At 48.8% G+C, this 22,761-nt stretch overlaps 1 protein-coding gene across 1 annotated transcript in view; it reads left to right on the top strand.

The window, feature by feature from the left end:
- Pdss2 (decaprenyl diphosphate synthase subunit 2) overlaps positions 1-16,538 on the top strand; it is a 211,000-nt gene extending 194,462 nt beyond the window's left edge. Inside the window, exon 8 of the mRNA XM_052163777.1 lies at positions 15,760-16,538. Within this exon, the coding sequence (XP_052019737.1) occupies positions 15,760-15,918 (159 nt within the window). The 3' untranslated portion in view covers positions 15,919-16,538. The remainder of the gene's footprint in view (positions 1-15,759) is intronic.
- The last annotated feature ends 6,223 nt before the right edge of the window (positions 16,539-22,761 follow it).

Consider the following 22,761-nt stretch of genomic DNA (forward strand, 5'->3'; position numbering starts at 1 on the left):
GCCAAGGAGGGAGGTGCCATTGTGGAACATAGATGTTCCACTGTGGCCACGCACACCATACGCAGCCTGTTTTCTGCACTTGGACCACGTGTGACTGCATTAGCCACACTCTTGCACAGAGAAGCTCTGATAAGCTCTGGGAGCTGCACTGCTCATGGGGCCGTTTGGCACTGCGTAACAAAGTAATAACAGTAGGTTATTACTCCTGGGGCCTGCTAGCTCTCCAGCCACGGGGCCTTGGGCAGATTTACAGCTTGCATTTCTTCCTGGAATCCAGTCAGAGAGCACTTGGTTACCCCGTGGCATTCATGCCTCTCTTGGATCCATGGGCACCTCTGTCCACACTGCTTCTTACTGTGGTTCGTAGTGTTCACAGTTGAGCAAGACTGTGGGTGACTTCAGACCTCCAGCAGCCTCGTAGCACCTTCTGCTCTTACCAGAGCCAGGCAGCAGGAAGGAAACATCACAGTGAATGCCAGCTTGGTTGCCCAGGGTTCTGGGAACAAAGTCAGCAGCGTGTTGAGCACATGGTATAACTATCAGGTTCTGGTGGGCATAAGAGTGGTGGCAATAGCCTGCTTTGTTTCGGGGCCTCCAAGATACTCCTGAACATCAGTTTGACAGCAAATATCCTACAACTGAAACTGGGCTTTTATTTGACAACGTATGGCCTCTGTGTAAAATAACTCCAGTTAAACTTTGTTGTGGGGGAGAGGTACTAATAAGTTTCTATATGACTTTTCAAACATCCCTAGTGTTAGTTATCCCTGCCTCCACCCCCTCTTCTACCCTGCTCTCCTGTCTCTCTTCCTCCGAAACATCCCTCCCAGATACACCCCCCCTTTTCTCCTTCATATCACTCTCTGTTGTATAACCCCACTCCCTTAAGATCTCCAGACGTCTGTGTTTAGCCAAATGGTTGCAGCTTCATTCCTGTACCTCTTGGGTTGAAACAGATCTTTAGCCGGGGAGATGGTTAGAATCTTAGTCTGAGGAGCTAAGTAAAAATGCCCTGCAAGCTAATTCTGTGGGTGAGAGCACTGCTCTGTGGGGTGACTGCATTCAATTATTTCTCCCAGTTTGTGGTGCCAGGAACCACCTGTGCACAGGGAGAGCCTGTGTGGCTTTATGTAGCGGATAGAGCCTTCTGACCCCTAAGAGAGCTCGTTTGGTCCATTAAAATGGGTTAAAGCAGATATAAAGGGAGTACATTCTTCCCTCGTCTTCAAAACTACTGGAAAGAAACAGATTTTCTGAAATTGTGAGCAAGAGGAAAAGAGTAAGTCGGAAGTCTTTGTCACTTTTAAACTCACACACTGTTCATACAGTCTGATTTTATACAGAATTAAGGCCTTTTGAGCTGTCAATCGCTCTGGTCCCTGGGGAGGCTATCGTCTTTTAATTGGTACACCCGAAGCCATCCCCCCAGTGTTTTCTGCCCAGCTCCTACACGCACACTAAGCTCCCGTTACATCAGACAGAGTATTGATCCTTGGTAATGTGCTTGGTCTTCTCTGTATAACAAGTGGGCTGGGCCCCTCGGCTTCCAAGCAGAGCTACCGAGGTAACGGTAGTGCTTTCAGGATCCGCAAACACAGCCGAGTGGCGTATGTGTCTAGGAAAGACTGGCGTAAGTAGACCCTACCCCGGCCCCGCAGTCCTTGGCTTCCGGGCTTAATGAATGTCTTGCTGTTCATGACAACATCATAAAGCCAGGCTCACCATGCATGCTGCCTATTGAACAGTGCAGGGGTGCTCCCTGTGAAGGGCTTCCTGCCCTAGTCCTAAGACAAGTATGCTGACCTGCGTCTTTGGTTCACGCATGACAAGATTTGTGTACGTCTGTTTGGCAGCGGCCGCAGCGGCGGCCTCCTGGTGCTCAGTGATTTCACATACACTGTAGTGTACATGGTTTGTGTGTGCCTGACTCAAAACCGCACTAACTGTTCCCATAGTTACGCTGTGTTCTGCTGACTCCACAGCGCATTTTCTCCCACGCCGCTTCTCGGGTCTATAGACATACTACATAAAATTGTAAAGCAGGCTTTGGTCTCAAAAGTACCTTACAATGGTATGTATTGCTGTCTGGTATAGCATAGTCCATTCTCATAAATGCCATTGCCCGGTGAATGGGTTTATGTTTGTTGACCAGTAAAATGATTAATGTGACTTTTAGAAAGCTAGGAAGCACTCTCCACTCTTCCAAGACAGTCTTACAGTACAACTATAGTATTGTCTCACAGCTGGACATAGTAATGTGTGCTGTGATCCCAGCACCGGGGAAGCTGAAGCAGGAAGATTATAAACCCAAGGCCAGCCAGGACTGCATAGTGAGACCCTGTCCCCCACACCCCCAAAAGATCCTTACACCATCCCCTGGAGGGAGACAAGTATCCAAATGCAACAGTGTACTGATAATACCATTCCATAGGCACCCCTATGTACTGGCAGTCATGGCGGCTCAGCAGAGGGAGTGCTGACCTCGAAAGCCTGAGTTCAATTTCCAAAGAAAACAGACTCCATATAGCTGTGCTCTGACTTCTACATGTGAGTCATCACACACACACACACACACACACACATACACACACACACACATACACACACACACACACACACACACCTCTTACATGGGAAGGATCTGGGGATCCTACCAGCAAGAATATTACACTTCCATGGCACGGACAGAGACACCCTCACACCATAGACCTTTCTCCACTGCCCACTGGCACGGAAGACATGGTGAGGGCAAGGTTTGTTTGTTATCTTTTTTCTGTTGTGGTAGGTGCTTTCTGGTGAAGTTCTACTCATCAGGATGTATGCGAGGTTGTTACCAAGCTAGGGTTATAAGGATGGTGGAGGTGGCAGGGGGGTGCTAATGGTCCCCAGGATTGAGTACTAGGATGCTAAACTGGATAACAATTGGGGACATGAGCAGGCCAAACAACAACAAAAGAAACTGGTAAGTAAGGCCGACCCAGGTAAAATGCTAGAAAGCCAAACCCACTCTCATATAGGTTATGTGTTCCTCTAATACACCAGCACTGTGTGATACATACATGCTATGCATGTTCTTGTCCCAAGATATTCCTTTTAATTAAACACCCGCCACAGTATTTGTCATGAGATTACAGTACAGACTATATATTGATTTAAACAAAACAAAACAAAAAACACGCTACAGGCAAGAAAGCTTGCTGCAGTCTGTAGCCGTGACACATTTTGCTTGTTGAATATCTATTACAGAATTTATTGAAAATCTCCACGGGCCTAGTTAGGCTTTCTGAATTTCAGTGTGTAGAATTAAGTTCCTATTTTGGAATATGATACTAAAATTAAAAATTATCTTAGACTCAGAATATGAATAAATCTATGATTATTTATAAGCCATAAATTTCCCTTTGGAAGACATGACAACGAAGAAACAATGGCTGTTTTTCCTTTGGAGTTAACCCTAAATTTAGCATAATTTCATATTACTAACCTCAAATGCCCAGCCTACTAAATGTTAATAACCATTTATAAATTAAGAATTAAGCTAATCTTGTCCTATATAATTACATTCTAAAATCAGGCTCATCTGTCTGTTCAGGCCATGAGCTGCACAGATTGGTCTCGGCTTCTGCCTCTCACTGGCGGTGTGTTGTCCATTTATGTATTATTTTAGCGGCGTGAACATAGATTTATTAAGGAAGAGAGAGGAAGCCCTCCATAGAGTGGGAGAGGCTTCCAGGGAAGAATCTCCTGCCTCCTTTTCTTGAAGCAACATGAGCCCCTGTAGGCTTAGATTTTTTTTAAACCCAGTTTTAATAATGGTCCTTAGATGCTGTAACCTCCCTTCCAGCCCACCACCCAGGAGAGGTAGTGGAGAGGAAAGGTTAATAGGGTAAAGGAGGATATGGACCTGTTTAGGAACAGTTTGTTGGAGTGAAGCCAGTCTGCACTGTCAGGACCTCAGCATTGGCTCACGTGAATCAGCAGACCAGGTCGATCCACTCGCAGACACCACTCATGAATCAGCAATGGCAGGACTAGCAAAATTCATTTACAAATCAGCAACGGCAGGGTGATCCAGAAGAAACCCCGAGGCTCTGCCAGATGGCCCAAATCCGAGGAAGCATCGAGAAGCCACTGGAACACCAGCAGAAGTGTTTTGGTGTGTTTCTTTCTATGAAGTCATGACAGATAATGACCAGTAAAGAATGGTAAGGCATACCAATACCATCCAGTATCGTCCACTGTACATTGAGCTATATTCATATCTTCTTTTAAACATCATGTGTTCTCTCAAGTATCTGTTCTGGCAAAGCATGTGCCCTATTTCTAGACTGCCTCCAGAAAAACATCATGTGTCTGTCCTTAGCAAAACATCTTCTCACATGTCTGCTTCAGCAAAAGCATTTTCTCATGAGACAGTTTCCAGAAAAGCATCAGATGACATCGTTGAGTCTCTAAATAAACCAGAAATTTCCCCTTCAAGCCCTTTCCCTGAACTCTGTATCAGTAAAGATAACTACATACCTAAACCATATGTACGTATGTGTGCATATGTATAAGTATGTATATATGTGTTTAAGTCTGTTTAGGTGTTGGGAAAGGTGCATCTCACCAGGAACGATCCTTTGTGTTGTATGAATTGTTGGGTGGCATTGCTCTCTCTGTGGATGGCACACTAGGATAGGAACTCACCAACGTGCTAAGAAGTCATAACAATCTGGGAATACCTTCTGGAGCGTGCCTCCTGCGAGGAGGACTCCACACCATCCAGACTGAGCCTAATTAATGTGTTGGAAGAGAGGGCAAGAGAAGTCATCTCAATGTCATCCGCAGTCCCTCCCATCATGTCTTCAGGGTCTCCCTGGGAGTCCCATGGCTCCGTAAAACCACAGCTTTCTGCTCTGCTTCCCAAGGGCTGGAATTATAGGCTGTATATTTTTTGTATTCTAAAATATTTTTTTATGTGTCTGAGTGTTGTGTTTGCATGTATGTGTGGTACCACGTGCATGCCTGCTGCCTCAGAAGTGAGCAGATATCAAATCCCCTGGGCTGGAGTTTGCATGGTTATGAACTACTTATCGCATAGGGGCTGGGAGCGGAACCTCGGTCAGCTGCAGGGCAGCACGTGCTGAGGCAGCACCGGCCCCTTGGTTGGTTTTTGTTTTGTTTTGTTTGGTTTTTTAGTATTTTGAGACAGCCCTGTAAAATAAGCCCTGGTCAGCCTCGAACTCACAGAAAGATCCGCCTGCCTCTGCCTCCAGAGTACTGCACTGAGATTAAAGGCATGCACCACCACATCCAGTGTCCTTTGTTTCTTTTACAGACAGAGGCTTAAATGTAAAATGGTCATAGACTGGGCATATGGCTAACTGGTAGAGACTTGCCTAGCATGCACAGGCTAGGTTTGATCTCCAGCATTGTAAGTAAACAAATACACAGACAGACAGACACATTCATACATATAAAATAAAATATTTTATAAGACACAAAAATACAGTCTATAATTCCAGCACTTGAAAGGCTGAGGCAGAAAAATTATGAAATCAAGGAAGACTGAGGCCAGCCTGAGCTACATAGTAAGTTCCAGGCCATCCTGGGCTATGGAGGGAAACCCTGTCACAGTAAGGCCAGAATAAACGAAACTGTGAACATGGTTTGTGAATTCACTTTCAAACATAAGCATATTTCCAATTCATTAGCAATCAGAGAGCTGGACTATTTCAGATACCTTCATGAGCCCATGGGAAATAATCTATGGATGTTTCTACTTAAAGCTAGGTACAGTGCTACCATGTCGCATGGGAGTTTCGCAGTGATCCCCGGCTCTTCCTCTCTAAACTTTGCCAATTTAAGTTATCTTAGGTGTCATCAATAACTCCGCGTGCCGGCCCAAAGCAGCCTGGCTCACGGGCTCTGTGAGCGGTCCAGTGCCGCCTCTCCTGTGCTTCTGCCCCATTGTTCTCTGTGCTTGTGTGACTGTGGGGAGCGCGTGTCCCTCCTCACATGTCCTCCTCACAGACAACCTCAGGTGCTCACGCTCTGCCTTGTTTAAAGCAGGTCCCTGTGGTGGCTTTAGGTTTGGCTACATACAGCAGGCTAGTTGGGCCAGCGGTCACCTAGGGATTCTTCTGTTTCTGCTTCCCAACTTCCCTTCACACCAAGACTACAGGGACTCACTCGCACTCTATACATCTGGCTTTTATGTGGGTTCTGGAGATTAGAACTTCTGGTAAGTTCTTTAACCCAGCGAACTCTCTCCCTGGTTCTGTTTTTTATGTTGTTATGAGACACCATAGAAATGAATTAATCCTCTAGTTGTTGAATTAGTTGAGCTTTAAGCATTACCTATAAGATGTCACAAAGGTTCTCATGTGGCTTCACTTGTGTGTAAAATGCCACCATCTCTAGAAACAGTGGCATTTTTGTCCCAGGGCCCATGTCTCGCTTAACTTGCATCTCAATTGGCTTTGAATCTCAGAACTCTGAAAGGAAGTGGAAATCACTGAATCCAATACCATGTGCTCCCATATACGTATGAAGGTTGCATAGATGGACATGTTAAAGTGTGAGTGTGTTCCATGTTACTACATATTTTTCACGTTAGAAGAGTTTAATTGACTTAGAAAATATGTATTTATTATTTTACCTCACTGCATTTTACACAGGCTCTCGCTGAGCCGTCCAGACCTCTGTGCTTTTGTTGGGGTAGCGTGTGGACGCGCTGAACTTGCAGGATCTGGCCGGCTCTTTATCCTGTGGGCCTCCTACCATGTGGGTCCAGCGATCAAACTCGGGTTCCAGGCAAGGGTTGTGTTTGCGTACTAACACATCTGCCCCCATTCACTTTGTGGACTATGGTGGCCTTGGATTTACAGTCCTGCTTCTCCAGGAGTCAGCGTTAGGACTTATTGGTGGACTCAGTTTTGTTTGGTTGCTACTGCTGCTGCAGTTTAGGGATGGGCGTGGGGGTGTGAATGAGAGCGCACCTCGCAGACGCAGACGGGTGGGGCCCAGGCCCCAGGCGGAGGAGCGGAGGTGCAGCCTCACTGGAGGAAGCACACAGGGCTTTGAGAGCCCATAACCCGCCCAACTTCCGGTTTGCTCTCTCAGCCCCCAGCTGTGTTTGAAGACTTGATCTGTTAGCTTCCTGCCCTTTCCCCAGGCTGTTCTGGCTCCCGTCTAGGCCTGTAAGGAACATAAACTCTCCCCTCTACATGCTCTCCTGCCAGAGTGACTGACGTGCGGGTCTCACTGTATTCATTTTTAGCATGTTCGTTATTTGAGAATGTCCGCATACCACTGGCATCATGATTGGCTCGCCTCGGCCTCCCCAGTGCTAGACTAAGGCATGTATCTAGCTTAAGTGTGGGGGTTTAACTTGAGTTAACTTTCCAGTCAGTGAGACCATCCTCAGCTGTATTTTGGACACGGCCATCTGGCAGTGACTACAAAGCCTGCGTTTGCCTTTTCTATATACAACATGGTCTTGGCTTACATAAAGAATGTAGTTTTCAGAGATCCTGAGACTTTCTGTGAATCACTGCCAAATCATGGCTTTTACTTTTATAATTATTTAAACCCAGACGCACAGCTATAGCATTAGCCATTTCATTGCTTAGCACCGGCTTATGGTCCAGCCATTCCCGTCTTGATGCTGCCCATCTGTAAGCTCTCTCTCTGGCAGTGTGACTTCTGAAAACTAAACCTCAGTGCGCATCCCTCCTTCGTCTTCGTTTAAGTATATCATAGAAAGATGGTAAAGGAAGGAACACCAGCACTGAGTCCCGGCAGCATGGCGCTAGAGCCGGTGTCACCTTCAATGTGAATGAGCTTACACTTTCTAGTAAGTTCTGCCAAGTCTGTTGCCATATTCATTACCAAGCCCTACCCACAAAGAGCTAAGTTCCAAACATCTAAACTTCAAAATCTCTGCTATTTCTGAAGCTAAGTGTTAAGTGGACTTTTTTTTTGTTTTTCCTCCTAAAGGAGGTACTCAGTGCTTAGAGAGTGTGGGTCAGGTGGTTGTCGCACACGCCTTTAATCCAGCACTCGGGAGGCAGAGGCAGGCACTTCTCTGTGAGTTCAAGGCCAGCCTGATCTTCAAAGTGAGCTCCAGGGTGGCAGGTGATACACAGAGAACTCTGTTTCAAAAACAAACAAACGAAGAAGCTGGCGGTACAGAGCTGACCATGCACATCAGCATAGACGCAGGCGAGAATAATAATTTTAAAATAAATAAAAGAAGGACTATGGGCTGAGGCTGTATCTTAACTGGGAGAGTATGTATCTAAAACTAAAAGGCAGAGTGGCGCATACCCATAGTCTCAGCACTCAGGAGGTGGAGGCAGAGGAACAGAAGCCTCTGCTACTTAGAGAACTCAACGCCTGATTCAAAGATGACAGTTTTAACAGCATGAGCTTGGTATTCGCAAGGGCCGGGTTCTCCTCAGAAAGATGAACCTCTGCTGGAACACCATTACAGTCGCCTGTCTCCCTAGCATTCAGGAACCATCTGTTAATGCTCTCTCTGACCCTTCAGAGCCCTGCGGTAGCTGGAAGGACATCCTGTGTGTTCCTGCTCGTGACCTACGCCACGATTCCACCGAGTTTATCTCTGCGCTGCATTTTCTCCACAGCAGCAGCCTCAGTGTGGGAAACCATAGTGATTTGTCTTCTGGTTTCGGTTGGGTTGGGTTTCTGACGGGGGTCTCCCTGGAGGAGCCCAGTCTGGCCTGAGGCTCACTCGGTAACTCAGTACCGAGATTATAGATGCATGCCCACACGCCTGACTTGTCTCGTGGACTTAACATCAGGAGGACATGCTTCTTTGTTTTCCAAGATGCCGATGACCTTCATATCCGACTATGTTTGCCATAATTAAGTAAAAAGTATTCCTACTTTTTAATAGATAAGGTTGTCATCATAGCTAGGCTTCATATCACAGCCTATAATCCCTTCACCCAGGAGAACCACAATTTCAGGGCTAGCCTGGACCTCATAAAGAAACCTTGTCTCAAAAAACCAAAACAAATCAAAAAACAAAAAAAAACCTGTCTGGCCAGGTGTGGTAGCTTTGCATGCCCCTTGGATGCTGAGGCAGGAGAGTTATTGCTGGTTCCAGGCTACAAGAATTTGTGCTACAGAAAGAGACCCTGTCTGAAAAGGAGAGGAATGGGGGAAGGGAGGGAGGAGGGAGGGGGGACAATTTCAAATTAGGATAGTTACTGAATCACTGAATGATCTAGGCTTCAACTCCGTCTCAGTGAGTGGGGCCTCAGTACCTGCAGAGACAGACAGACAGACAGACAGACAGACAGACAGAAGCACTATGTAGCTGTCATCTGGTGGAGTGCTGGTGTACATGTGAGGTCAGGGTACAACTTTTGGGAATCAGCTCTCTCCTTCTACCTGTAGGTCCTGAGAAGAATTGAACTTCAGGCTTTGAACGTTCTGGGAAAAGTGGTCTACCAGACTCCACTGCATTCTCCCATCACACCATTAAATGTTCTCTTAGCTACCATCAAGTGTTAAGTTGAGCCTGGCTCAGGAAAGTTCGCAGAAGGCTTAGGGTGTAGTTCAGCTAAGAGAGCAGTTGCCCAGCCTGTGTGCATCCTGGGTTCCCTAAAGGAGGAGGGTAGTCTCCTGCCTCAGAAGGTAAAGGCAAGGGATGAGAAACTGAAGTCACCTTGACTACAGAGGGAGCTGGTGGCCAGCCCAGGCTTTTGAGACCTTTTTCTCAAAGTTCACAAAGAAACTAAACTAAATAGACACGAGAAATGTAGGATTTAAAAGACCCTACACCACAGAACTATTCGACAGCATTTCCTGTTCCTCTCACAGTGGTGACAGTGTCGTGGGCACAGTGTGCCACACCTATAATCTAGTATCCAGGAGACAGAGGCAGGAGTCCTGCGACAAGGTCAAGGCCAGCCTTGGCTACATGGAAAATTCCAGGCCAGCCTTGACTACATGACAAGTTCGTTATGTTGCTTTGGTGACCAAAAACAACTAGGAAAAGAAAAGGTTTATTTCTTACAACTCTCAGGTCACACTCCATCACAGAGGGGAGTCAGCATGGGAACTCGAGGCAGGAACCTGGAGGCAGGAACTGAAGCAGAGCCATGAAAGTCTGTGTGCATTGTTTACTGCCTTGTCTATTTGCAGCCTGCTTCTCCTCGTACAACCCAAATCATCCGCTCTAGGCCAAAGCGCCACTGAGCCCACGCACAACAATGGCCACTCAGTTAATCAATGTCCAAAGAGTTGCTTACAGGCGCCTAGATAGAGGCACTGCGGGTCCTTTTCCCACAGCGTGAGTGAGCTCGTGGCTGGCTGACAGAAGAACCGGTAGCACACAAGGATGCTAACAAGTGTGATGTGCAAACTTTGACTGATCATGGTTTGAAAAAAAGCTGAAAGCCACTCAACAGAGCTGGAGAGATGGATCAGTAGCTAAAAACACCGGCTGTTCCCAGGCATGGTGGCACCTGCCTCTAATCCCAGCACTCAGGAGGCAGCGGCAGGAGGAGCTCTGTGAGTTCAAAGCCAGCCTAGTCTACAGAGGTAGCCCAAGATAGCCAGAGTTACACAGACAAACAATGTCTCGAGAGATCAAAAACAAAAACAGCCCAAGATACTATCTGCTCTTCCAGAGGACCCGGGTTCAAGTCCCAGCTTCCCGAAGGCAGTCTGAGTCTAGTTCTAGGGGATCCTGCGCCCCCTTCTGGCCTCTTCAGGCACTGTACAAGCATGATGCAGGCCAAAGACCCACACGCATTTTTTTTAATTAAAATAATTAAAAATATCGGACTGAGGCTAAGACAAGGACTAACTAGAAAATGATAGGGAATTATCTAATTTTTCTAGTTAACTTTCTGGCCTAGCAAAATGGGTCAGTGAGTAAAAGCACCTGCTGGGAAGCCTGCTGTGAGTTTGATTTCCAGGGCCCGTGATGAGAGCCGAGCTCTGAAAGTGTCCTGTGCTCTCAACAATGCACGGTGGCCCGCCTGCCCACAGTCCCTCTCTCAGAGACACCCGGTAATCATGATTAGTAAAATGATTTTTAAAAGATGGTTCTAGTTAACTCTCCTGATGTAATCACAGCGTTGTGATTATGCAAAAGAATGTTCTCCAGACAAACAAGTCAAAACTAGGGTGAAGCTGCCAACAATGTGCCCAAGCCAGCTCCTGATGGCGACTCGTAAATATTTAAGAATTGTGTGATCCCATACCCCACGGCAGCTCGGAGTCATGCATTGTAGGGGTAGTACATCACAGGCATCTTCAGGTGCCACGCAGAGGCTTCCCACTGCCTTCAGCCCCTCCCTCTTCTGTCTACAGTCCTCCTCTTCTGTAGTCCAGGCCGGCCTTGAACCCCTGATCCTCCTGTTCCCAACCCCTGAGTGCTGGGACACTGGGATTGCAGGCACGGACGACCAGCACTGGAGCTCTCAAATACTTTAAAATTACACTTTGTTTTGTTTGGGGGTTTGTTTTGCTTTCTTTTATTTTGGTTGTGTGTGGGTGTGTTTGGGGTTTGTTTTGTTTTGTTTTGGGTTTTGTTTTCTTGAGACAGGGTTTCTCCATGTTGCCCTAGCTTTTCTGGAACTCACTCTGTTGACCAGGCTGGCTTCAAACTCAGAGATGCTTGCCTCTGCCAAATTCTGGGATTAAAGGTGTCGTTACCACCTGGCTTATAATTACATTTTGAGGAACAACAATACAAAACTTTTTAAGGTGGTTTTCAGAGCTGTCCCGGTCCCTGAGCCCTGCTCTGCCATGTGCTGTTCTCAGTCGCGGTTCTCAGTCACCGTCGGTCCTCCCCTGCTGTGCCAGGCGCTGTTGTCAGTCCTCAGTCGCTGTCGGTCCTCCCCTGCTCTGCGAGGCGCTGTTGTCAGTCGCGGTTCTCAGTCGCGGTCGGTCCTCCCCTGCTCTGCCTGCTGCTCTCTTGCTTTCTTCCCCTGCAGTTACCTTGCTGCTCCTGACCCTGCGTCTCATCAAAGCCTGCTCTGCAAGACTCTCCTGGTTGATGTTATCCGCCCTGCCCCGCACCTAGAGCGCCACATACCATACTTGGCAGTACTGCATCTCCGTTTCTCTTTAGTTAGCTCCTGGTCCTTGAGCAGAGAGGACATGACTCTTACATGTAGTGGGTGCCCCAAGAGTTCTTAGAAACTCAGCATTTGACTCCTCTTACAGACATCCCCATGCCTGCAGTTGCCAGCCCAGAAGTCTAAACCATTGACTTGTCCAATCCAGGCCCAGGGAAATTGCAGCGATCAACACAGGGCCACACTCTCCCTAAGTGTCTTCAGGATCTGAGTCCAGCCGCCTTTGAGGTTACTGGAGATGAAGCCAGAATTGATTGGATCTGATTAGGTGAAATGCTGAATCAGCCAAGCTAAGGCCTTGGAGGAGCTCAGTAGCTGAGTGCACATCCCCGAGCCATCCCCCAACCATCCCCCAGCCGTCCCCCAACCATCCCCCAGCCATCCCCCAGCCATCCCCAAGCCGTCCCCCAGCCGTCCCCCAGCCGTCCCCCAACCATCCCCCAGCCGTCCCCCAACCGTCCCCCAGCCGTCCCCAAGCCGTCCCCCAACCATCCCCCAGCCGTCCCCAAGCCGTCCCCCAGCCATCCCCAAGCCGCCCCCAAGCCGTCCCCAAGCCGTCCCCCAACCATCCCCCAGCCGTCCCCAAGCCGTCCCCAAGCCGTCCCCAAGCCGTCCCCCAGCCGTCCCCCAGCCATCCCCCAGCCATCCCCCAGCCGTCCCCAAGCCGTCCCCCAACCGTCCCCCAGCCGTCCCCCAACCGTCCCCCAGCCGTCCCCCAGCCGTCCCCCAGCCGTCCCCCAACCATTCCCCAGCCGTCCCCCAGCCGTCCCCAAGCCGTCCCCCAACCATCCCCCAGCCGTCCCCAAGCCGTCCCCCAACCATCCCCCAGCCGTCCCCCAGCCGTCCCCCAGCGTCCCCCAGCCATCCCCAAGCCGTCCCCCAGCCGTCCCCCAGCCGTCCCCAAGCCGTCCCCCAAACAACCCCCAGCCATCCCACAGCTGTCCCCGCAGAATTGATAGGATCCTCGTTTAGAGCTGGAACAGTTGAGCGAGTCCCTCAAATGGTAGAGCTACAGCAGAACCTGGACTCTGGCTGTGCGCTCAGTCGCTGGCAGGAACCTGGGCGCACCTAGGCTGGAGCCTCTCCAAGTGGCGCTCAGAGCCTAACGTTCAGTAGAAAGTGGCTCCACAGGAGAAGGCAACAGAAAACATGGCCTCTGAGGCGGGTGGCAGTACACCTTTGTATTCCCGACTCATGGGGGAGGCTGAGACAGAAGAGTTGCTCTGAGTGTAATTCAGGCAGAGAGAGGTGTTGTCTGCCCTGCTCCCCAAAACATGGGATGGCTCAGCAGGGAGAGACACTGCCCAAGCTTGATAGAGGTTCGATCCCTAGAACTCGCATGAAAAAGATGCAAGGAGAGCCTGACCTCATACACACACACACACATATACACACACTGTAACAAAAGCTGAAAACAAGGAATGTGGCCTTTTCTGTCTATTATCTGAAGTCTCTGAGCGTCCCTGGACCTCTGACCTCTTGACTCTATCATTAAAGTAATATTCCAGCACATATTTTTATTCATGTTTTATGCATTATAGAGTATGTAGCTTACGGTCTCACGGGTCAGTCAATATGTGAATAGAAAATTAAAGTACGCACTGTGGTAACACTACTCCCGAAGCACACAGGATACTCCAGGGGCAGAAGAGCAGCTGGCCCCTTGTGCCATCCTCCTAGGGGGCCAAGTGTCTTCCACCCGGGTAAACTCTGGGGGGCTTACTAGGAGTGGACCGGCAACCCCAAGGGAGCCAGGGTGTCACTCTGAAGGCTGCAGCTAGTGCCCCTTAATCCAAGATCTAAAGACAGAGGGACAAAGACGAAGCTGGGTGAGACTGGGTGGGGGACTCCGCCCTCTGGGGACATGAGCTGCTAAGTCTGTGGGAAGGCAGTGACAGATTTTAGACAAGACTGTATTTGCACTTACAAACCTCTTTGGCAGTGTCGCATGGCGGATGGAGTTTGGGAAGGCTCCTTAGGATGTGAAAATAGCCTCGCTGGGGAATGAGAAGCCCAGTGTAGGCATAGTTCAAAAAGTGGAAAAGCTAAGCTCAAGGGAGCTTCAGAGATAAGGCCGCTGACTCTGTCAGTGAAAATGCCCACACCCCATCCCAGCAGGCGCAGGGGTGATCCCAGCACTCGGGAGGTAGAGGCAGGCAGCTCTCTGAGTTCCGGGACAGAAACCCTGTCACAGGCAGGAGAGGCTGTGGTGCTCCCCGCTGTGACTCAGGTTTCCAGGCTGAAGAGTATCTCTGCTGTGTGGCCGTCCCCAGTGCCGGAGGGAGAGCCCCAGAGGGATTCGCATGGACAGCTCAGTTCCCTGAGGCGGCTCATCCTTAGCATAGTGTACATCTTCCGTGACTCATAGACTGGGTCTCGCTTCCTGGCCCCACCCAGCCTCTAAAGGTCAGAGGAGTCGGCCTGGCCTCCGGTGAGCTAGCCAAGGACTGCCTAGTGCCTGAGTGTGGGAGAGGGGGGAGGGAGAGAGAGAGGGAGACCTTTAAAGCCTTCACTGGGACTATTGTAGCTTAAGTTCAAAAGATGAAGCCAACCGGACCGGGCCGAAGTGGCGCACGCCTGTAATCCCAGCACTCTGGGAGGCAGAGGCAGGCGGATTTCTGAGTTTGAGGCCAGCCTGGTCTACAGAGTGAGTTCCAGGACAGCCAGGGCTACACAGAGAAACCCTGTCTTGGGGGGCGGGGGGGGGGGGGGGGGGGAACAAAATCAAATCAAAAAAAAAAGATGAAGCCTTTTCCAACTCTAAATGTAATGATTTTGTTTAATGGTTTTAAGATGCTATTGTTAGTCTCTTGTATGGATGGCCTTGTGCACATGAGTGCGGCCTGTGGAAGTCACAGGACCTGGAGTCACAGGCTGGGGAACACCAGGGGTGGAGGGGAATCCCCTCTTTGTTTTCCTGTTCGTTGGTTTGTTTTTTGAAATAAAGTCTGGCCATGGAGTCCTGACTGGCCTCTGGCTCAAAGAAACCCACCTTCCTCTGCCTTCCAAGTGGTGGAATTAAAGGTGAGCATTGCCTGCCCCGACCTGTTGGTTCTCTCCTGCAGTCGTGGAGACTAGAAGTCAGTCGGCGCCTAGTGAGAACCACTGCATTTGCAAAAATGCTTTATTCCATTTTTCCCAATGAAAATGTTTGGGTTTAAATAAGTCATAGTCAGATGTAATAATATATGTCTTTCTTGAATTTTCATTTTGATTATTGTGTCACCATAAGGTGTTTTAATTGGTTTTTTTTTTTAAGTTTGAATGAAGATGTTAAGTGGAAACACCCCTTCCCCCCCCCCCCCAAAAAAAATCAGGCTGTTGAATTCCAAATGCCAGAGATATCACTGCTTGGCCTTCCTTACTGCCTTCCCAGCGTGGGACTCTGTGCAGATCAAGGGGCGGCGTGTGAGGAGCTGTGATTGGGCTGATTGGAGCCTATTGTGCTGCTCTGGAGCAGGCGCTCACTCCTGCAGCCTTAGGGAAGTGATGGCGCCTGGAGATCACCTGGAAACGTGTCCTCTTTCTCAAGACAGGAGAGCAGAGAGACTGGATTCACATGTTTCCTGTCCCCCACACCCCACCCCTAGTTAAATTGTGGTCCTCATTGTACAACCAAAAACTGACTTATTATGCATTTATTTCCTAACAGTTGCGAGAAACAATCAAAGCTGGCAAAGGTGTGACTTCAGCTATTGACCTGTGTCGTTACCATGGAAACAAGGCACTAGAAGCCCTGGAGAGCTTCCCTCCCTCAGAGGCCAGATCGGCTTTAGAAAACATTGTGTTTGCTGTGACCAGATTTTCATGACACCAAATTAAAAAGACACTATTGTTCCTTATCTGAAAAACCCAGAGAATGAAGCGGCCTGGAGAGCTTTTTGTGATGAAATAGGTAATGGGTTTAATGACTTTAGAAATATATGTATTTTTTTTTCTGTCCTTGTCTCACTGCTTAATGAATCTATCCTTTGGAACCACTACAAACAAAGCGAGAAGGAAAAAGGTCACGCGGTTTTCGCTTGTCACGCCAGAGCACACTGGAGGCTTCAGCAACAGAAATAATTAATGAGACTCGCTCCTGTGACCTCAGCAAATGGACAGGAAATCAGTCCTTATTGATTGGACCAAGCCTGGGGTGGCGCCAGGGCGGTGGCTGTGGTTTTCCTTCCAGAGAGGACAGAGCAGGCTGCAGCTGCAGGTGTCAGGCGAAGCACTGGACACATCAAACCCGATGACCGGTCTGTTGTAGTGGAGAATACCTCGATGCATTAAGCAAAACTCTGTGTCGCCTGCTGTCCTGAAATCATGTCTCTGTGCATATAGTGTGAGAGGCTTGTACATCCTAGTTTTTATCAGATTTGGGAGAAGTGAAGGAAATGTTATGTTGCCAAATACTTGAAATTGGATATTAAAGTGTTGCCAAGTGTTGATTCAATTGTATAAGAAAGTGTCTGCCTTTCTTTCTTAAAGATCACATTTAGGACACATTTCAAGCTAGGCATGGTGGTGTGCACCTTTAACCCCAGCACTGGGGAGGCAGAGGCAGGTGGATCGGTGAGTTCGAGGCCAGCCTGGTCTACAGAGTGAGTTCCAGAACAGCCAAGGCTATATACAGAGAGACCCTGTCTAGAAAACAAACAAAAAAGACACATTTCAAAGGCTAGTTTTTGTATTTCAAAAGCAGTGTATCCATTTATGATACTTTGTTTGGGGGACTCCCTCTAGTTTCAAAAGCAGTGTATCCATTTATGATACTTTGGGGGACTCCCTCTGGTTTCCCCAGCTCTCAGAAATGTAACTGTAGTACTGGGACTCGGTTGGTGAGAGTTTTGTTCTACCCTCGGAATGTCAACTTTTGATCTTGAGCCACAGACATTGAGTTACAGAAAGAACACAAGCGCCCACATAGGCCTGCAATCGGACTCTGGCTCCGTGTGGTTGGCAGACAATTCCCGTGGTTTGCACAAATGCAATCCGAGAATCCCGTTGACAAGAAGGCTGAGTTTACATAAATGATCTCGACTGAGACTCAGCTGCCTTTCCTCCTCGTGTGTGTAATTACAGCCCTATCTGGAGACAAGAAAACACAGTAAGCAGATTGTATTACCTACTCTACTCAAACACTAGGGGAAGTCATTGTAGTTGAATTCCTCCTCCCAAAAGTTTGAACCAGGCCGGCCTGTAGCCCAGTGAGGAGAGCATGTAAGCCCACAGAGATTAAGCTGTAATGAGTGGCCCCGAGATAAGTGAATGAGCTACACTACCACAATCTGTAGATTGCCCATAGAACATCGCACTTGTCTGTCTGAAGCACATCTTCTCAGTGAGTGTCTTAGTCGGGGTTTCTATTCCCGCACAAAACATCATGACCAAGAAGCAAGTTGGGGAGGAAAGGGTTTATTCAGCTTACAGCTTCCATATTGCTGTTCATCACTAAAGGAAGTCAGGACTGGAACTGAAGCAGGTCAGGAAGCAGGAGCTGAGGCAGAGGCCATGGAGGGATGTTCCTTACTGGCTTGCTTCCCCTGGCTTGCCCAGCCTGCTCTCTTATAGAACCCAAGAACACCAGCCCAGGGATGGCACCACCCACAAGGGACCCTCCCCACTTGATCACTAATTGAGAAAATGCCCCACAGCTGGATCGCATGGAGGCACTTCCCCAACTGAAGCTCCTTTCTCTGTGATAGCTCCAGCCTGTGTCAAGGTGACACAAAACCAGCAGGTACAGTGAGCATGGCTTAATTAGTAACTATGGTGACAATGCTATAGCTCTGGCCAGGTTCTAATCATTAACTTCTCCTAGGAGGAGCCCGGATGTGCAGCCAAGTAGCTCTACAAGGCAAGGAGCCTGCCCCGTGCCTCAGATCCGATTCACTGTGTGGCTGGTCAAAAGTCACTCCCCTCGAACCTCAGTTTCCTCTCCTGTAACCAGAGATGACAGGAGAGAGGCGTGTGAGTCCCTCCCTGGCTGTGTGTGTGTGTGTGTGTGTGTGTGTGTGTGTGTGTGTGTGTGTGTGGCCACACCTGCAGTCCCAGCAGGGTGGGAGGCCAGGGCAGCCTGGCTAAGCTACACAGTGAGTTCAGAGGCCAGCTTGGACGGAACAGACCCTGCCTGAAAACATACGAAGGTCACCATTTCTGATGACCTAGAAAAAGTGCTGCGTAAGATCCAGGGATGGGGCGGGGCCCTCGGAAGTCGCTGACAGGCAGCTAAATGCTGCTGGGCTTCTGGCCGAGCCTTCTCACACGTGACCTAACCCGGCCTTACATGACACGGTCCAGGATGCCTGTGTGTCTTTCTTTTTTTTTTTTAATATTTATTTATTATGTATTATAGGTAAATACACTTTAGCTGTCTTCTGACACCCCAGAAGAGGGCATCAGATCTCATTACGGATGGTTGTGAGCCACCATGTGGTTGCTTGGATTTGAACTCAGAACCTTCAGAAGAGCAGTCAGTGCTCTTAACCACTGAGCCATCTCTCCAGCCCCGATGCCTGTGTTTCAACACCCACCTTTGCATCTTCTGTGACCTCTATTCTGTCCCCTCCTTAAAAAAAAAAAAATTAGTCTCAAGTATGACAGCCTGGCCTCGAACCCCTAGCTAGCAGAAGATGGCCTTGAACTGGTATTCCTGGCTGCATCTCCCATATGCACTGAGATCCACCTGTCCCCACCCTACAGCGCTCGAGTCTTGAGGCACATGCATGAACATAGCCAGCCGCTGACTGGCGCACTGGGATTTGAACTCAAGTTCTTATGCTTACATCAACAGAGCGCGCCTGCCTTTACCTGCAGAGCCACCTTTCCGCTCCACACCCCTCTCTGAGTCTTGGCTTTCTGTCACTGCCTACGAGTGCTCTCGTCTCCGTGTACCTGAAATCCCACTCTGTGCTCTCCTCCATTTTCTCCCAGCTTCAGGAGAAATCATCTTGCAGGGTGTGATGGTGCACGCCTTTAAATCTCAGCGCTCCAGAAGCAGAGGCAGGCAGAACTCTGTAACTTAAAGGGTAACCTGGTCTACAGAGTGAGTCGCAGACCAGTCACTATTACAGCCAGACTAGCTCCAAAAATCAAACAAACCCCCCCAAAAACCTTAGAGTCTGTTGTTAACTCTCACAGTCAGTTGATGTCTAGACCAGTGTCGCCATTTGGGAACACTTGTGATCCAAGCATACCAGGTCTGTCTCTGCACCAGGCTCTTGTAAGGACTTCAAGATCTCAGATGCACCCCTAGGGCAGATCCCTAAAGGCCACCCGCACAGCCCCGGAGCCCTTGTGAGCAAGCCCTTCCTCCTCTCCGTCCTCCTCCTCATTCTTGCTCCAGCCCAAGAGATAATCTTTCCTAGACATCCGGTTGTATTGCTCCAGAAACTACAAAACAGTCTCCTGCCTCGCTAAGTCAGTCTCCTGCCTCGCTAAGTCGCCTACTTTCTCTGTGGAAACACGCTAAGGAGTGTTGTACTGGTGAGTTACAACAATCCTTGGCCCCCAAATCTCTTTTATGTTGTTTGAATTTGGTTTCCTTTTCTGAGACAGGGTCTCAATATAGCCCAGGCTCACTTCAAGTTTGCTATGTAGCCAAGGATGATCCTGAGTTTCTGATTCTCCTGCCTCCACCCTCTGAATGCTGGGATTACAGGCATGTGTCCCCACATACGGCTTATGCAGCACTGGGGATGAAACCTAGGACTCTGTGCATGCATGAAGAGTGCTGGGCCAGCTGGGACATCCCTGGGCCTACATCTTCCTTAAACCCTTCAGTTTAAGGATGGAGAGATGGCTGGCTGGCAGGACAGGGGAAGAAGCACTTCCTGAGTTTAATACCCAGCACCCATAAGGCAGTTCCTGGCGGCCTGTAACTCCAGTCTCAGGGGAATCAGTGCCCTTTTCTACTCTCCATGGGCACCAGACAGGCAAAATACTCATTAGTTAAAATAAGCCGGGCAGTGGTGGCGCACGCCTGCAATCCCAGCACTTGGGAGGCAGAGGCAGGTGGATTTCTGAGTTCGAGGCCATCCTGGTCTACAGAGTGAGTTCCAGGACAGCCAGGGCTACACAGAGAAACCCTGTCTCGGAAAGAAAAAAAAAAGACAAAATATTCTTCATCTTAAAAATACTGGTTTCAGAGGCAGTGATACGGCTCAGCAGGTAAAGTCACTTGCTGCACAGGACAGGTGACCTAAATGCAATCCTCGACCTGTACAGAGCTGAAAGGAAAGTCCGAGCAGGGCCAGACTCCCAGCACTCGGGAGGCTGAGGAACGTAGAGCTCTGATTTTGAGGCCGGTTTGATCTACAGGGTGAGTTCTAGGACAGCTAGGGCAACACAGAGAAACCCTGTCTCAAAAAAAAAAAAAAAAAAGAACAAACTCTATATGGTTGGCTGTCTTCTCACACACACACACACACACACATACACACACACACACACACACACATACACACACAAATAATAAAAGTTTACAAAGGGCCAGGCAGTGGTAGCTCACGCCTTTAATCCCAGCACTTGGAAGGCAGAGGCAGGTGGATTTCTGAGTTCGAGGCCAGCCTGGTCTACAGAGTGAGTTCCAGGACAGCCAGGGCTATACAGAGAAACCCTGTCTGAAAAAAAAAAAACAAAAAAACAAAAAAAAGTTGACAAAGGAAACGCTGGTTTCAAGGCTGAAGATATGGTTGAGTGGTAAAGTACTTACCTAGCATGTGTGGCAAGGCTAGGTGTGTACAGAGCCCCTGAGAACAATATAGTGATTTAAATGAGAATGGCTCCCTTAGGCTTCTAACTGGGTGTGGAGGAGGAGGTGTGTCCCTGGGGCAGGCTTCGAGGTTTGGAAAGACCCTTCCTTCCCTGGTCTGCTCTTTCTCTGCCCTCAACTTGTGGATCAAGATGTGAGCTCTCGCGCTCTGCCACCGGGCCTTTGCACCACCATCATGGACTCCCACACTCTGAAACCATGAGCACCAGATCAAACACTGCTTTTGTAAGACGCTTTGGTGTCTTAGTTTGGGTTTGATTGCTGTAAGGGACACCATGACCAAGGCAATTGGGGGTGGCTTACAGTTTCAGAGGTTCAGTCCATCATCATCAGGGCAGGGAGCACGGCAGCATCTAGGTAGACATGGTGCTGGAGACAGAGTATCATATTGATCTGCATCTTGATTGTCAGGCAGCAATGTCACACTGGGCGTGGCTTGAGCTCACAGAGACCTCAAAGCCCACCCCCAGAGTGACACACTTTCTCCAACTAGGCCACACCTACTCCAACAAAGCCACACCTCCTTATGGGTAAAGCATTCACACATGAGTCTTTGGAGGCCATATCTGTTCACACTGGGACATGGTGACTTATCACAACAACAGAAACGTAAACTCAAACAATCAACTACACATTGACTGGATGATGAGCTGTTTCGTTCACGACACGGCTCAACAGGTGAAGTGCTTGGCTAGCATGCACAAGCCCTAGGTTTACTTCCTAGTACTTCAAAACACTGGGTATGGTAGCACACACTCGTAATCATGGCACATGGAAGATAGAGGCCAGCCTACCCTACATGAAATTTAAGAACCCAACAAAATGGAGCTACCCAAAGTGTTCCTTGGGGATTTGTCTTAACATTTTATCAAAGGATGTTTGTTTGTTTGTTTGTTTGTTTTACCTAGAGATAGTGTCATATAGGTCAGGCTGGCTTCTCACCCTGGCTCTCCTAAACTCACTGCATAGGTAGACCAGGCTAGCCTCTAAGTCACAGAGATCTGCCTCTAAGTACTGAGATTAAGAGTGCATCGCCACATCTGCCTAATTCTGGTTCTTTAACAAATCTAAGCGAATGAGAGATTTAAAGACATTTTGAACAGTGGGAGGGTTGCCATTCCCTGCTGGGGATCTGGGTTAACCGCAGAGGGCTGACCAGCATTCCCAAGCCCTGAGATTCAATATCCAACACTAAAAGAAAGGGGCGTGACTGGGGCGGGGCCCATAGGCTAAGAACACTGGCTAACTGCTAGTTCCAAGGACCTGGATTCAGTCCCAGCACCCACGTGGTGGCCCACAGCTGTCTGTAACTCCAGTTCCTGGGAATCTGACCCCTCTCCTCTGGCCTCCATGGCACAAGGCATTTGTGTCCATAGCACACTTACATGCAAACACAGAGAAAATAAAAATCAAACCTTGTTTTAATGGGGATATGGGTTAGTTAGGCTGCGTCTGCACAAAGTCCTGGCTTAACTCCCAGTCCCAGTAAAAGCAGGCCGCAGAGCAAGCTCCTGCGATTTTAACATTCTGGAGGTAAAAGCAGGAGGCTCAGAGATGCAGTATGTGTGCTACACAGTGGTGAGTCTAAGGACAGCCTGGGCTATTTGTGATCCCATCTCAAAAAACGAGCAAAAAGAGAGAGAGCACAATCAGTGCTCTACTGTAACCCACTGCCATTTTATTCCTGTCGTTGAGATGGTTTTTCTTCACGTCCTTTGACTTTTAGGAAGTTGTTTTCCAAGCTGACCTTGAACTCAGTACTTATGCTCCATCTTACACACCCCAGGCTGCAGGCTACGCTATAATGCCTGCCTTCTTCCAACTTACTTGTCATGAGTGTGTTTCTTCGCATGGTTGTGATCACAGAGTGGATTCTACCCTGGGTCCTCCTGCCTC

This window comes from Apodemus sylvaticus, chromosome 19, assembly GCF_947179515.1.
Source record: "Apodemus sylvaticus chromosome 19, mApoSyl1.1, whole genome shotgun sequence".
Classification (NCBI taxonomy): Eukaryota; Metazoa; Chordata; class Mammalia; order Rodentia; family Muridae; genus Apodemus; species Apodemus sylvaticus.